This window comes from Rissa tridactyla, chromosome 8 (assembly GCF_028500815.1).
Source record: "Rissa tridactyla isolate bRisTri1 chromosome 8, bRisTri1.patW.cur.20221130, whole genome shotgun sequence".
Taxonomy (NCBI): domain Eukaryota; kingdom Metazoa; phylum Chordata; class Aves; order Charadriiformes; family Laridae; genus Rissa; species Rissa tridactyla.
Genome location: NC_071473.1, coordinates 43,040,710 through 43,056,835, shown reverse-complemented (window position 1 = coordinate 43,056,835; position 16,126 = coordinate 43,040,710). Strand labels below are relative to the sequence as shown.

General features: G+C 54.9%; 1 protein-coding gene across 2 annotated transcripts; it reads left to right on the top strand.

Moving 5' to 3' along the window:
• Positions 1–781: 781 nt before the first annotated feature.
• Positions 782–15,187, top strand: ELOVL1 (ELOVL fatty acid elongase 1). Of its 2 annotated transcripts, none has more exons than XM_054211348.1 (8): positions 782–806; positions 11,413–11,474; positions 11,916–12,106; positions 12,269–12,349; positions 12,562–12,618; positions 12,898–13,003; positions 13,166–13,302; positions 13,716–15,187. In XM_054211348.1, exons 2-8 carry the CDS (start codon positions 11,429–11,431, stop codon positions 13,968–13,970), a joined length of 873 nt encoding a protein of 290 aa, XP_054067323.1. In that variant the 5' UTR covers positions 782–806; positions 11,413–11,428; the 3' UTR covers positions 13,971–15,187. The 2 variants fall into 2 exon arrangements, with proteins under 2 accessions (XP_054067323.1, XP_054067322.1); XM_054211347.1 differs by having other exon boundaries at positions 795–873.
• The last annotated feature ends 939 nt before the right edge of the window (positions 15,188–16,126 follow it).

Below are 16,126 nucleotides of genomic sequence, written 5' to 3'. Positions count from 1 at the left end.
TTGTTTATTGATCTGTAGTTGGTTGTTTCCTAAAAGTGCAGGACTGGAAGAGCCCACCTAAACCATCCAAGCTAAGGGTTTCCCGTTGACACTGAGCTCTTGTGAAGGTGTGTGCACCACCACCTATGAGTGACCCGGATGGAGATGGTGACCCAGGCTTTGCCGGGCCTCTCTGCCCACCACGCTGCTGCTTGGCCTGCTGGGGTGGACAGTGGCCACCATGGGGGAACCCCCAGGAGGACAGGGACTCTCATTTGAAATAGATGTCAAGATGGGACTGGACTTGGACAGGACCGGCTCCACCTCACGACCACCAGACAAAACAGAGGTCAGTGTGAGAGCAACGGCAGGGCCCTCTTTCCGCCATTTCCCTCATGCCCTTGCCACCACCCTCCAGCCAACCCCCCTACACCCCACCCAGATCTGCAGCCTTTTCCCAGCCATTTTCCATTTTTTTTTCCCTCCCGTTGCTGCCTCTCCACCCCTTCGGCCTTCCCAGTCATCCGCCTCGCCCCTAAAAATCAGCCAAAACCGCCCCAAAAACCAGCGCCCGCACACACACACCTCCCCCGCCTCAGAATGTCAGGGAGCTGCGCGGCCCCGGCCCGTGAGGCGGCTGCCGGGGTGGGCGTGGCTAAGAATGGGAGGGACGCGGCGCCAGCGCCGATTGGCCTCGGAGGGGAGAGCTCCGCCCTCTGGGCGGAGCTCTCCCCTCCGAGGCCAATCGGCAGCGGCGAGGGGGGTAGGGCAGCACTATTTAAAGGCGGGGCAGCGGTGGTGGCGGGCAGAGTGGGGTGCGGCTGGTGGTGAGTTGGTGCGGCCGCGGGGTGCTGCGAACACGTGGGAAGGGGGGAGACGGGCTCAGCTGTAGCGGTAGGTGCTGAGGGGAGGGGTCGATGACCCCGCCGGGGTGGCGGGTGCTGGCTCCTGCCCTGCCTGCTGGGGCTGGTGGTTCCCAGGGGAGTGCTGAGGCCTTAGTGGGGTTTAGCTGCTTTGGGATTGAAGCTTTGCCTGTCAGGAATGGTGGGCACTGCCCCGGCCAGGCCTTGTGCTGGGTTTGGCACCTGCCTGGAGGAGGCTTGTGTGTGTTCCTGTGTTCCCTGTCACCTGGGATGCTCTGGGGCATGGGAGGAGGTGGGTGGTGTCCCCCTTGCCAGAGCATTGGAGGGATGAGTCTGGGGAGGCTGTGGCCTGATGGGTGTTGCGACATGGCCTTGGCAGGTGGTGAGGCTGGGTGCGGCTGCCACCAGGCAGGAAGGCACTAGCGGGGGCTGTCACCCCCCTGGAGGCAGAGGGAATAACTATAATAGCAGTGTGGATCCTTGTGACAGGCCATTGGTGTGCAAGCTTGCCTATGTCAGAAGGAGGAAGATGAGTGGAGTCCACGTTGGGCTGTTGAAGTGTTTTTTAAGAGCATCTGGGTCCTGATGGTGTGAGGAGCTGCAGTGCTCCCGAGAGCACCTGGCCTGGTGCTGCTGCCCCAGAGCACCCTCTGAGGTGCCCAGGGAAGGGACATAATTCCCTTCCCGCAGATGGGCTGCCCTCCTTTGGGGCAGCTGTATGCCAGAGCCACCCACTGTCTACTGTCTCAGTGAGGTGCTTGGGATGCTTTTCCAGCCTGCCAGGAGGGAGGACTGTTTCTGCTTGCTAGTTGTGTGCCAGGGCACAACCACCCTGGCCTCTGGACTGGTAGATCTTTGCCCAGTGGCCATGCTGGGGGCAGGGTTCCGGCTGTGCCCGGGCTGCCTCCGTGCTGCTAGCAGAGATGGGCCCTCGGCCAGGGGCTTGTTTTCTCTCCCGGTCAAGATCTAGTGGCTGCGCAGCTTCAGGGGATCCCAATCCCCTTATTGGGATTGCTGTGGTGGTGCCTCTGGTGGGGCTGGGGGCAGCTCTGGCTGGCCCTGATCTGCCCTTCCAGTGGGGCAGGCCGCGGCCGGGGTTTAACCGCTGACCCCCCCGCCCAGTCCTCCCGGCGGCGGTGCGGGGCCTCCCCGGGGCCAGCCGCCGCCGGGGTGTCAGGCAGCGGCCCTTCCCCGCAGCCCCGGGCCCGGCCGTACGGGCTCTCCGTTGGCGGCCGGGCCGGCGCTCGTCCGGGCCGCGGCACGGCGCTTCCGGGGCCCGGAGCGGCGGTAGGCCCCGGCGGCGCCACACCCCGAGGCCCTGCCCAGAGCTGCCCGCGCTTCCCGCTGGCGGGCGGGGGCGCGGCGGGAGGGGGTCCCTGCGGGGCTCAGCGCGCCCTGGGGCCGGCGCTGGAGCCGCCTCGCTGGGGGTGGGAGTAAGGCCCGTTTGGGGCGCTGCCCGGGGACCCTGGCTGTGCTTGGCTTCCCAGCACCCTCCATCGCGGTGTGGCCGGTGGGTTCGCCCCTGTCTGAGAACCGCGGGGATGTTGAACGGGCTGTGGTTTGCTGTGGCAGGGCGAGAGCAGCCTCCGGCAGTGGCGCTAGCTGCGCGGTGGCCAGAGAGCTTTCTCCTACACAGCCCTCAGCATCAATGTACCATTGAGATGGCTCTTCCCTCCTCCTCCGGACAGGGTGGCAGTACCAGGCCTCCCCCGCTGCTGCGACACAATGTGATCTTTGAGTGCTGACTGGTGTAGGTGCTTGGCCTCCCTCTGGCTCTTGCTCTGGAACGCTGGTGGGAGGAGGAGGAGGTCCCTGTCACCCTCCTGGTGGCAGCAGTAGCTTGGCTGCAGACTTACCTCGGGCTGATGTGCGGTCGTGCACAGGGTTTCTGCACTTGCTGGGCAACTGCAGGTTTAATAACCATGGCCAAATGCTCATCTGACCTTCCACAGGCAGTACTGGACTTGGTCTGTAGGTCTCTTATGTGGGCCTGTTCCTCTCTTGTAATGAAGAGGCAGTTAGGAAAGCTGCTTCTTTTTGATCTCTGCAACAGGCTAAATGAGACAGCATAAATACACGGGCATTGATTGTGACAGGAGGGGAGGCTTTGGAGAGCAGTCTGTATGCCTCAGTGCCCAGGCTGTGTCTTCCTCAGAGCATCTCTTCCCCTCTTGGAGGACAGGATTGCCTGTGCAGCAGTGCATCCATCCTGCTGTGCCTCCCCAAATTGACCACCTTTTGTTTTGCCAGAATGCAGCCAGGGCAGATTCCTAGCTGGATGGAACTGACCTTCCCACCAGACCTGCTGGACAGCTTCTTGAGGATGGTTTAGAGAGTCAAACAATTGTCTGAGCCCTTGGGGCTTGACTGAGACTGCTGTGTCTTATCTCTATCCTGGGAAGCCCCTCTAGCTCATGGGTGTCAGCTGCTGCTGACAGCCTGTTCTTTTGAGAAGTAGCATGATGCCAGCTGTTGCAGCATCTTCTTGCTGTGGGGACTAAGCCATGCCACCCACGCAGCCTGGGCCTCCACAGTCCTGCCCTGCATCATATTCTCACCTCTGTTTCCTGCAAGTCTGTTAGTTGCCGGGGCGGGGAATTATATGGTCCTTCAGGGCAGAAATGTAATATGATAGAAAGTACTGTTAAAACTCAGGCTAGGAGAGTAAGAACTTTGACATAGAGGTGTTTCACACCATGTTTTGGAGGTGAAAATAAAAGCTTATTTGAGGTGCATAGTATCTCCTTTCTCTCCTGTTGGATAAAAGCTTTGCACCCCCAGGAAGCTCTGAAGCTGGTGTCAGAAGTGGGTGCATTGCTGCATGCTTGGCTTGGCACTGTCCTTGAAGGTTGTCGGTGAAGGCTTTCCCCTTTTCTGCTGGGGTTACAACACAGTCAACACTCAGGCTGAGATACTTCCTTTAGGAAGAAGCTTGCAGGAGGTATTGGGAGTGGTGCCTGTGGTGGCCCAAGAGATCTTCTGTGTTTCTGTGCTTTCCTATTGGATTTGTGCTAGCTTGTGCCCTACTGGCTGTCAGATGGTGGGAGTACTTGGGCTGGAAAGTCAGGTTCTTGCCAGTCAAACAGGTGAGGCAGCCTGGGCTCCTACAGGGAGGAGCCTGTCCCCAGGAGCCAGAGCTCTTCCCTGCAGGAGCTGTGGGGCTGCTGTTGCTCAGATGACATATTGCAGCTGCCACAGCCAGCTCCCCACCAGCAGGCCTGTGTTTGGATGCTATCTGAGACTGTAGTGGCTTGGGGCTGGTGGAGGTGGTGACTGGGTCTGATGGTTCTTGATTTCCCTTAGCGTCTCACAGGGTATTTAATTTCTGGTGGGTTCTTCCCTGTGGGATGGCTCAGGGTGGTAAGCTTTCACTGTGGCAGCAAGTTCTCCAACCTTGCTGCAAGGAGTGCTCATGCCCTGTGGATCAGATCAGCTAGCTTGCTCTCACGGTTTGTTAATAGATTTGCCCTGTATACATACAGATTTATATCTTGTGCTGCTTCTACATTAACCCTGAGAAGCTTTCCCTGTCTGTACAGGACAAGCAGTGGGAGCAACAGCCCTGGCTCTGAGTGGTCCATCTGTATCTGTGTGGAGATATTCAGGCCTAATGCTTCCTTTTTTTTTTGTGTTGGAGGGCTGTGAACCTTGTTAAAGGTGGTATCTATTAAGCCTTATGCCTTTTGGGGCCTGTGGTACATACACTGTGATGCTGGAGTCTGATGTCTTTAGTATTGTCAGAGAGCCTCCCTTGTTAGAAGATGGTTGTGTGACTGCAGTGCCTTCTTGGTGCAGAGGGTAGTGGAGTTCTAAAGAAGATGTCATGGTGAGTACCAGGCAGTGACCCCTTGTCTCAATGAGAAGCGGCTCTGGGTTCACACTTGAGCTTCTTGAATTATCCAGATAGAGCTGTTGGAGGCATTTTAGGAGTCTTTCCTTTCTGCATCTTGTGTTGTAGACTTTTAATGTCCATCTCGTTTTGGTATGCCTGTCCAATTAATGCACAGGCCTGGATGGGACAGAGCACAGTAATCATTACTGGGTAATGATTACAGACACTGCTGTGGGAACAGAGGTGAAGCCTTGTAGTGAGGCGCTTGCATAATGATTAAAACCACAGAGATGAATGCCCTGTCCCACCTCCAGATAGGGTTGCTCTGTGCTCCTCTGCTAGAGGGCTTTGGAAGGCTTGACCTATATATAGAAGCAGGTGTTGGGAGCCAGTCCTGCTTGGTCTAACCCTGCCTGTCCTCCTCTGTCACCTGCTTAGTTCTGTCTTTCCTGAGTGCTCTCCTGTGCACCCTGGGGGGCTGCTGGGTACCATCACTTCAGAGAGGGAGCCCAGCCATCTCCACCTCCTTTCCCACTCACCTGGTGCTGTGTGAAGGAGTGGACACAGCTCTGTGCTTAGCTTGGAAAGGAAATACCTTATTTTCCACTTCTGTAAACACACCACCCTCTGTTCTTTTCTTCATTCACTACTTTATTCCTTTGTTCCTTGCTATGTCAGACTTTCTGCCTAATGTTGCCTTTTCCCTGACTGCTCTCATCTCTACCGATACCAGTGCCCTGAATACGCAGCCATCAGTGTTGTATGTGATAAGGAGTAAAACTACTCTAACAGCTTGCCTGATCAGCTTGGGGAGGTGCTGTCCCTGAAAAAACACTGTGTGCTGTGCATATAGACCTTTTACTGCAACATATGCTCTTGTGGGACCTTGAAGTCTAATTACCTGCCTTGGTTTTGGTACAAGGTTCCAAGTAACCTATTGAGGTGGACTTGTTCCTTCTCCTGAAAGCTTTCAGGGCGCCACACTGGCTGCCCAGGCTCTGCAGAGCTTGCTTGCTAATCTGGGAGTCTCCTCTCTGTCTTCCCTGCTTCCAGCAAGCATGGGAAGGGGAGAGCTTAATCTCTGTTTACAGGATGCTATCCAAAGGCCTCAGGGTTTCACAGCCACTGTGTGAGATAGTGGTAGGGTATGAACACACACTTGGTGAAGATGGGGAAACTCCTCAACTTCAGGTAGGTCACTTCCTGCTCCTTGGAGCCAGCATGCCTCCTGCACCAGCGGCAGAGGCAGCTCTTGCAAGAGCTGTTGCTATCAAGGGTTTGAGAGTTTACATCTCTTCTTTCTGAACGCAGTCATCCTATACTGCCTTCAAAGTATGCTGATGCAGAGCATATGGTGGCAGGCTGTTAGCCATGTCCTTTGACACTTGGCATGAAGTAGCTGACCCAGAGGAAGTGACAATACATGTGATTCAAGTAGGAAAACTTATCTGGTGGTGTTAGCATGAAGTTGCCTTGTAGACTGTGTAGCTATAATGTGGGCTGAGAGTTCTGGGACTAGTTGTCTTCTGACTTTGATCAGAGAGTCTGTCTTGAGTCCTCAAAGCTGAAATGCCAGACCAGGAGAGCTCTACTTTCCTGCTCTGCCCTAATCTGCTGGTATGGCTTTCCACACATGAAACAGCAGCTTGTGCTCTGCTGCCAGACTGGTCTTGTGTGCCCTGTAAACTGATGCACAGGCATTTTCTTAGGCTGTGATTTTTCTCCTGAGGGAAAACTGTGACTTTAGTAGCGTGTGGACTACAGTGCTTTAAGTGAGTCTTCAGTGGGATGGCTGAAATTGTTACCAGTAATGCAGATGTACTTGAATACAGCTCTTCTATTGAGTGTTCTCTGCTGTATATGCTTGAGCTGGTGTCCTGAAATGCTGTGTGTGAAGCAAGCATGCACTGGCTGGTTACAGGCCCCTCTCACCTGGGTGCAGAGTGGCAGAAGGAGGAGAGACAAATCCATTTTTCTCTGCTTCACAGTAAACTTCAGCCTTGGAACAATCCTGCTGTGGATTTCATGAAGATGGTGGTGCTGCTGCTGCTCAGGGCTGGCCAAGCTTCTCCCTTTCATCTTGCTCTGTCTGCCTTGCTGCTTGTGTGTTGTTCAGGGCAGATGTGACTTTGTGCTCCTTTTCTTCCGAGATTCACTTGTGCATAAGCTCAGGAAAGCTTCTTCTGGAGCTGTGACTCACAGCTCTTGGTGACAGTTTGAAGTGCCAGCCACAGTGTGCTGTTTGGAGCCCTGTCTGTGCCTGGTCAGCGGCTACCAGTCCCTAGGTTGGTCAGTCCCACTCGTCCACAGCAACAGCTGCTGCTAGCAGATGCTTCTAAACCACTGGTCCCCATAGCTCTGCTGGGAAACATGCTCCCTGGGTGCATGGAGCTCCATGCAGGCTTTGCTGGACCCTGCAATGACTTTCTGGAGCTCCAGGAAGCTGGGCAGGTGCTGTGGTGGGGAGCTGGCTGAGGAGATGCCTCTTCCTGGGAGACTGTGGAGCTCAGAGCTGCATCGGGCAGCAAGCCTTGCTGCCAGCTTGTAGGTCAGGGATGACGGTTGGTTTCATCTCTGGCCAGCTGGTTATCTCCTGACCTTTGAGGGTTGCTGCTCCCTTGGGAGCCCCATAGAGGCCAGGCCTGCTTTAGCCAGTTCAGCAAGGGCCCTGTGCCAGCCCTCCTGGGGGTGACAGCTCTGCATCCACCTACCAGACTGTTTTGGTGCTGCCTGTAATTAAACTAGTGGGGAGATTAGGGTGGCTTGCTTTCTTATTACAGGACTGATTTGTAACTCGAATGCTGATGGGGTAGGAGTGTTGGGTGTTGGATGGCTGGGGCTGAGTCTGTTCCTTGCAGGTGGCTACTGTGTGGGGAGAGATGTGCTCTGTGAGGCTGTTAACAAAACTGGATTGAGCTCTGGTCTCTGTCAGTGTTGCAGTTCGCAGTGCTGTGGTCTGACTACTCTTGGGCTGCTGGGGTGGGTTATAAAGGGCCTTGCTGTTCTTGCTGAAGTTGCACTAATTAGCTGTATAGCTTGTTGGAAATAAGCAGTCTGCACATTGCCTGGCGTAAGCAAGTATCTAATCCTTGATGTTGGCTACTGGGACAGAATGTGGCCTGGTGCTCTGGTTTACAAACAGTGGGAACTTTCTCGCTGAGATGGGGAAGTGACTCCCAGTTGGTGAGAGGTGGAAGAAGATGTGTTGCAAGGTCTCTAGGTATTGTGCAGGGTGTGTTTGAGCCCCAAGGGTTCTTGGTGCTTTGAGATGCTTGGACCTGTCTGCTTGACTTCTCTTCAGCTGTTGAAGGCTCAGCTTTGGGTTCCCCATCTCCTCCCAGTTCCTTGCCCAAGAGGATCAGGATCCAGGAGGAGTCAAAGGAGATTAACTGTCTCCCCTGCTGAGCTGTAAACATCTGCATTGTGATGTGCAGTGTAGTGTGGAGGGTCGTAAGAGCGGATGCCTGGCTGGATGGTGAACCCTTCTCAAAGTGCAGAGGGACATGAAGTGCTGGTGTTGTGCACAGAGGAAATGGCAGGGGTGAGTTCAGGTTCCCAGACACTTGCTGCTCTGTGCTGAAAAATGCCTGGCTGCAGCAGAAGGGCTGGCATGGAGCCATTGTGGCTCAGGCAGGCCAGTTCACTTTGTATCCTCCTGCTTAGTGAGGGTAGTGCTTGGGCCTGCTCTACAGCTCCCCCTTTGCAGCTCAATTGCCAACACCTCAAGGCCAGTGGCTGCCCCTTGGGAGACAGAGGAGGGTGAGACATACCTGCATCTGCTCATGGAGCAAGGCACACTGTCTAATGCAGGACCATGTAGCACGCTAGTGTGGATGACAGGTCTTGCAAAGACCTGAAGGCCTCAGGGGTTCCCTGGAGATGTGGTTGCTCTCTTAGCTGAGTGCAGCAGGATGTTATTCTGCCTAGGGAAGCTGTGGAAAACACATAGGCCCTTTTCATAAGGGCCAGTAGCATAATCCTGATAGTTCTGCCCTGGTAGAAGTCCTGAAATGCCTCTGGGCAAGCACCAGGACAAGTCCAATGCCTCCCCTCTTCCTGTGGCATGTATGGCTGTAGAAGTGCTGGAGGTGCTTCACAAGGCGCAGCAATAAGAGGGACTTGTAGCTGTTCACACAAGTGGGGACTTCTGTGCTAGTGTTGTGTTGCAGTGGCATTTTCCCACTGCTTGGGCGGATAGTTGTCTGGGTTCAGGGCTGCTGCCAGGATGACCCTTGTCTTCTTTGTGCTCTGTGCAGCTTTCAGCAGGTCTGTCAGGGCAAAACTGTGTGTGAGTCTTCTTGCCCAAGTCCCCAGTGTCCTGGGACCCCAAGTTGTTTTGACCTGGGGTCCTAATTGGTCAGTGGTGCTAGAGCCTTGCTGGCATCAGGGTCAGCAAAGTAATCCATAGTGCCTGAGCTCAAGTGTTTCCCTGAAGTGTGATAGAGCTCTGAGCTTGTGGGCGACTGATACTATCTTCTCATCCTAGCCTCCCCAAAATAGGCCAGTGCTCCACAGGAGTTTTGTCTCTGCCCTAGACCTGTAGTAAGGCTGACTCATTCAGATTGATAAGATAAACACAGAGCTTGAATAGTCAGGTACCTGTGCTGGGAACTAACTCTTGAGGGCTCCTCAATCTAGCAAATAAAGGTGTAGCTGGATGTAGTGGTTGAAAGTTGAAACTAGACAGACAAGTTTGGAGCTTGCTCTTAGCCATTAAAGCAGCGTAAAGCTCAGCAGCTTTCAGAACTTGTACTTACTGCGTTTCCCACAGCTGGTGCCTTGAGTGGCTCTCAGAGATGCTATAGTTCTTGCTACGCTTTTTTGGCCTCTGCTGCATGTGGAGGGTGGATAATCTTGGCAGTACCCAGGACCTTAAATATTGCTTGTGTCACGGTGACACTACAAGTGAGTATTACTTGCAATTAAACCCCTTGAAACCTTGGGTTGGGAAGGTGAGCATCTGTTCTGCTGCTGGTGTTCCTGAGGTGTGGGGATCTTCGTGGGCTTTGCCCTATTGCTCGAGCTGCCTTCTGTGCTTTCTGAAGCACAGCAAAACTTGGGCTCTCCCTGGTGTGCACGGCTGTGCAGGAGCTCTGCTTGGAGGGATGGGTACTTCTGGGGGGTGAAGGGGGAGACCTGTTCCACCCCACTGCTGTTGCAGAGAGGTTGGGTGGCACTCCCCAGTTCGTCGGAGCACACAGGGTATGACTGGGCAGGCACAGAGCCAGCACTGTTGCTACACTAAAGTGATTTGCGGAGAACAGTGAGCTGGAATGATGTGTGCCGGGCCCCTGTGAAGAGTGCTGCCAGCAAAGCCTGTCATGTAGGTGCTTGGTAGCACTAGACAGGTAGTGTCTGCTGCTGTGCTGCCTGGGTCCCAGCTAGCGCAAAGAGCACTTTGCTGAGCTCTTGCTGTGAAGCTGAAGGAGGGATGATGCTGCTGGCTGGTGAGGGCTTGAGGTGGCAGGGGCTGCTGGATATTCCCAGCTGGGACCTTACTGGGAAGAAGGTTACTGTAGCTTCAGCCTTCCGGCTGCTGGTCTAGGAGAGGCTGTGTGCTTTCTGGTGGCAGCAGCAATAAACTTTCTGGGGAGACTGGGCTGGGGGCCTGTTTTCCCAGGCCTGTGTGTGGGCAGTGATTCCTGTGCACCTTCCTGGAGGAAGGGGTAGGTGGAGTGTCTGATAGCAGCTGTGGGGAATGCCTCCCTTGCAGATGGGTGAGTCAGGTGAGGCTGGGCCTGTGCTCTGCCTCCCTTCCTGCTGCTCTGGTGTCCTGTGGGCTGGAGAAAAGTTGGGGAGCACAGGGTGCTGGGTGAGGGTGTCTCAAATGTGCCTGTGGCAGCAAGAGCCTGGGCCCTTCCTGCTGTTATGGAGAGTGTCTATCTGGATTGCTGTCTGATGTGTGTTCTAAGTGAGGCTGAGTAAGTGTGGGGAGTACCAGTCCTGTTTGCAGCCTTATATCCTTCTCCTGCAACTTTCTCCAGTACCTGGGGATACTGTCCCCTGTCTGGAGGGAGTGTGGAAATGTCATTGCCAAGTAGGATGTACCTAGCCACTGAAGTGACGGGTTATGAGGTGGTAGCTCTTGTCAGGAGGGTTTTGTGCAAGATATGAAACCAGGAACTCTCACACCAGAAACTAGTGTCTGTTTCTGAACCGATGGCTTTCCTTCCTCATGCAGTGAGTCTGCCATTGGTGCTATGTTGCTTCTCTAGTGGGGATTGGTGGGCAGGAGCCCAAAACTGATCATAAAGGTGCTGCTCTGTGGAGAGTGTGGGCTGGCTGTGCATCTCCCTTGGAGACCTTGCACCAGGGTCAGGCAGAGCAGTGGGTATGGGTGGCAAGGTTGTTGGCAGTATCATAGTGGTTGTGGGTGATAATGCTCGAGCCTGTACTGTGGGAGCAAGACTAAGGGGCTGGAGATATGGCTCTGAGGTTGGTAAGCTTTCCTGGCTGGCTTGAAGTGTTAGGATCCTGCCTTGGAAAGACTGCTGGTGGTGGATGGTGGAGTTTGCAGCAGAGGTGGGGAGACGGGGCCAGGCTCAGTGAGAAATAGGGAGCATGTGGCTCAACTGGAAAGTGGATGCTGGTGTGTGATCAGCTGAGAGGAATGTTGGCCAGATACACATGACTGTAGCTCTGAAGCCATGCATGAGACTTGCTGATCTGCAGGGCTGTGCTCTGCAGGGTGCCTTCCTGGGAAGACAGCTGCCTGATCTGCCCTTCCTCTCTCCACAGAGATACTGCCACCACCATGGAGGGGATTGTGACCATGTATCAGGACTTCATGAAGAAAGCAGGTGAGTATTTGACTCTGCTCAGCTGCAGGGCAAGTGGCACTACATGCCTTACTACCATGGGCACAGGGGGGTGGTCTGTCATTCGCAGTCTGGATCTAACTGCCCCCCCCCACCCTGCCCTGATACAGAGGCAGCCCTGGGGTTTTTGGGCTGGCTGTTATGAGATTGTCTTGCATCAGTCCCTGTGCAGGGCCTTTTGGGACACTTGTACCCTCCTGGGCAGCAAGCCTTCAGGCTGCCCTGCAGCATGGCTTCAGGCTGTACCTTACTGAGTTTGGCTGGCTTCACCAGCCTCTGCTCCCTGACTGCCCCTCCCCTACCTGGATTCCTGTCCTGGGAGAACAGGATAGCCATGTCTTTGCCTCCACTCTGGCAGTAGCATTGCTGGCAGCAGACTGGGGTGTGGATGCTAACTGCCCTGCATTGCATCTCTCTCCGCAGACCCCCGCATTGCTGATTATCCACTGATGCAGTCCCCATTCCTTGTGTTGGGCATCCTTCTGGGATATGTCTACTTCGTATTATCCTTGGGTCCCCGGCTAATGGCCAACAGGAAGCCTTTAAACCTGAAGAAGTTCATGGTGCTATACAACTTCTTTCTGGTGGGACTCTCACTTTACATAGTCTATGAGGTGAGTTGTTGACAGTAGGCTTTGTGTGGCATACATGATGCAGTTCATGCAGGCTGTGTGGGTGATGGGGAGCCCTTTTGCAAGCTGTTCCCTGCTGTTCTGCGCAGGGCTTGAAGCAGGGGTGATGTGTTGGGCCTCACCCTGATGATGCTCTTGTTGCAGTTCCTGATGGCAGGGTGGCTTACTGGGTACACCTGGCAATGTGACCCTGTGGACTTCTCGCAGGACCCCAAGGCCCTCAGGGTGAGTTCTCATCCCTCTTGCAATAAGTGGGGATGGTCTTTAGTGCTTGTGTTTGGACAGCAAGGTCACAGCTACCTGCCTCTCCTGAGGCAGAGGCCTTACAGTCCCTGCCTCTTAATTTCACCCCAGGGTTACTGGGCGTATGGAGACCCTTGGTCACTGGGCATGCTCAGGGTGAGGTGGGTCTCTAATGTTAACCTTTTCTGTTACAGATGGTGAGTGTTGCTTGGCTCTTTGTCTTCTCCAAGTTCATCGAACTGACAGACACGGTGAGTGAGTTACTGAGGAGACCTCGTCACTGCTTGCTGGGCAGGGAGTTGGGGCACTGTGCTGGGGTAGGTGCTTTCTTCAGCCCTTCCAGTCTGACCTGGCAGTGCTTCTGTCTGGCATCACTGCCAAGGAGGCCACTCTGGGCTAATGCAAAGCCACTGTTGGCATGTTACAGCTCTGGAAGCTGTGGAGTGACCTAATGTGTGAATTAGTGGTCCAGCCTACTCCAGCTGCTCCCAGGGCTGCAGGTCCTTAATGCTGTTGGGCTTTCATTGCAGGTGATCTTTGTCCTGCGGAAGAAGAATGAACAGGTCACATTCCTGCACCTCTTCCACCACTCTGTTCTGCCTTGGAGCTGGTGGTGGGGAGCAAAGTTTGGTCCAGGTAAGATGAAAACTGGGCTCACAGCTTGGGGGAAAGGGGTTAGCTGGGTTAGTGCCAGCATGCTGAGAAGGGTGTTTTAGCCCTGCTGGGTTCTTAGGAGCTCCTTGTAGTGCTAACTGCTGTGGAGGATTGACTTATGCTAATGAAAATCTGTCTTAACAGGGGGAATGGGCTCATTCCATGCCATGATCAATTCCATGGTGCATGTTGTCATGTACTTCTACTATGGGCTCTCAGCAGCAGGACCTGCCTTTCAGAAATACCTGTGGTGGAAGAAGCACATCACGGCCATCCAGCTGGTGAGTCTGTGCTGTGGAGCAGAGCATGTGCTCTCAGCCTCTGATGTGAGGGGCAGCCCAGCCTTTGTACCTATGAAGGGTGCAGCCAGCAGCTCTAGTTTTCTCTTCTGCAGCCTCTCACTCTGGGTTTCTAGCAGCTCTGGCCTGCCATAGGCCTCTGATAGCCCCTACCAGCCTGGTCGGGGAGTGCGTGCTGTTCAGCCTGTTGCCCCTGGGCTGCAGCCACGTTGGGAGGGTGAGAGGCACATGCTTGTGCCAGCCTCTTCTAGCTCCTGCTGACTGTGCCTCACCATAAGGACCTCTGCTTCAGAGTGGGAAAGGAGCCTATTGCTTTCATTTAGAAAGAAGGTGTTTAGTGGGATCCCTGACCTTGCTCCCATGAATAACTTGTCCCTGCTCTGCCTTGCTCCCAGGCACAGTTCGTGATTGTCTCCGTCCACATCTCCCAGTATTACTTCATGCCCAGCTGCCAGTACCAGTTCCCCATCTTCATCCACCTCATCTGGATTTATGGGACCATCTTCTTCATCCTCTTCTCCAACTTTTGGTACCAGTCCTACACCAAGGGCAAACGGTTGCCCAGGGTGGCTCAGCAAGCAGCCCAGCAGAATGGTAGCAGCATCCATGAGAATGGCACTGTCACCAACGGCAAGGTCAAAGCCAACTAGAGGGCAAGGCCCTCCCAGAGCCAATGAGAGCCCTGGGGCAGAGGCAGCTGGGACCTGTTCCCCTGCTCCTGGGTGCCACTAGCCAAGTCAAGTGCCTACAGACTGTTGTACCCCTGTGCCCAGCCCTGCTGTCCTCTGTCTGCATGCCCAGCCCCTCTGCTCTGAGCAGCCATGGGCAACTTCTCCTGCTCCTTGGAGGGCTCATGCTGTTTCTTGGTGTAGCTGAGCAGAGAGGCAGCTGCCTGCATCACAGCTGCAGGGCTGCAGTCCCATTCCAGTGTTTCCAAAGGAACTTCCCCCAAGTGCCTACATCTGGCCCTTCTACCTGGGGCCCATTTCCTTCTGAGTAGGACCAAAAGAAGAAGAGACTGGTCCCTGTCCTGGTGCCCTCTCCTCGTCCCTGGCTCATCGGAGCCTGTGTGGATGAGCAGATTTGTCCCTGGTTGCTTGCTGCTGCCAGCTCAAGTGTGAGTGTTCCTGCTCTACTATGCCTTGTGCCACCCTGTTCCATGCCACAGTGCTGCATGTCCCTTCTGGTCCCTGTGTGCCCAGGTGGGGGGTCTTGCCCTGGTGTATCTGTGCTCAGGTGTGGCTGTGGAGAATGTAGGGGCAGCATGTATGGGACTTGAGGGCCCAGACCTGCCCAGTACAGTACACATGCCCTGTGCCTAGTACATAGCAGGGGTTGTGACAGCCTGAAATGCCTCCCCCGCACACAATAAGCCCAGGTTGCCTTGCCTTTCTGTGCCTGGGCTGGGTGCTTGGTGTGTGCTTTAGCCACACTTACCTGATCCTGTATGGCAGCTGGTGGCTTGCTCCAGAGTAGGGGGGGACAAGCTCAGCCTTGCCGTGGACCACTTCCATTCCTGCAAACTCAAGACTTGAGCAATAATTGCCCCTAGAATCATCTCCCAGGCTCACCTGCTTGGGACCAGCCCTGCTCTGGTGCAGCGTGAGCACAGCAGAGGGTGGTTGTAGCGTGCCCTGCTGTGGTGTAATGGTGAGCACCTCTTGCCTCTGTGGATCCAACTGGGCCTGGGTGAAGGTGTACTCTGCCCTACAGCAGGGCAGTGCAGCAGCTCTGCTGGGCCTGGTGCCCATCACCTGCTCTGGCTGTAACCAAAACCATGCTGGTGGCCTTGAGGATGAGGTGAAGGAGCCAGGCCCTATCAGAGTGGGCTGCTCTTCTATCACAAATAAACCAACAGAAGGAGAAATGGCTCTGCCCTCTTGTTTTTCCTGGCTTGCTGTGCTCAGAAGCTGTTCCAGGTCCTTGGTCCTGCCTAGTGCGGTTGGAGGCAGGGCTGGGAGAAGCAGCTGGCGTAGCAGGTTTGTGTGTTGGGGGGAGAGGGTGATAGCAGTGTGCTGATGAAGCAGATGGCAGATTGTTTCCAAGTGCTCTGGTAGAGCAGTGCTCAGGGCAGGAAATGTGTCAAGGCTCCTGTTGTGAAAGTGGCTCCACCCTGTGAAAGAATGGCTGGGGTGGAGTGTGGGTGTGGGCTGGGACCTGGGCCAGCTGCCCAGGAGGAGCTGCTGCTTTTCAGAAATCCCAGGGAGCTGAGGTGTGGCAGAGCAGGGACTAGAGACCCTGGAAACCCAGGTGATGGGGAAAGAGCTGCTGCCACCTGTGACTGGCCCTGCAGTGTGAGTCTGTGCAGAACACAGATGAGGGAGGCTTATGTTGCTGCTGCCTTGCTCTTGCTGTAGCAGTGCATCTGTCTGCCTGGGCTCTGCCCTCTCTACCCCATGAGAGAGTCTTGGCTTCCCTTCAGTGTTGCTGGGGTGCAGTGCTGCCTTCCCCATCACCTTGTGAGCAGGGCCCTCTTGAGCAGGGCCCAGCCTAGGTGCTGACTCAAGCCTGGGAAGGGGGGTGGGTAGCTGGCTGGGAGGAATGCATTAGACCAGCAAGCCTCCAGAAGCTGAGTTTCACTGCATCTGGTGTGTGGGAAGGCTTTACTGGATGTCCAGCCAAAGCCCTAGAGCCAGGGCTGTGAGGGAAAGCTCTGCTGACCCTGCCTGAGCTGCTGTACACCTCAAGGTCATGCTCTGAAATGTAGCTCAACCTCTTCAAGTGAGCTGAACTGGTGTGACCAATATGCCAAACTGCATCGCTGTTTCACAGGGCTCGGTGCCCTTGTATGTATGAAGCCTTAAAA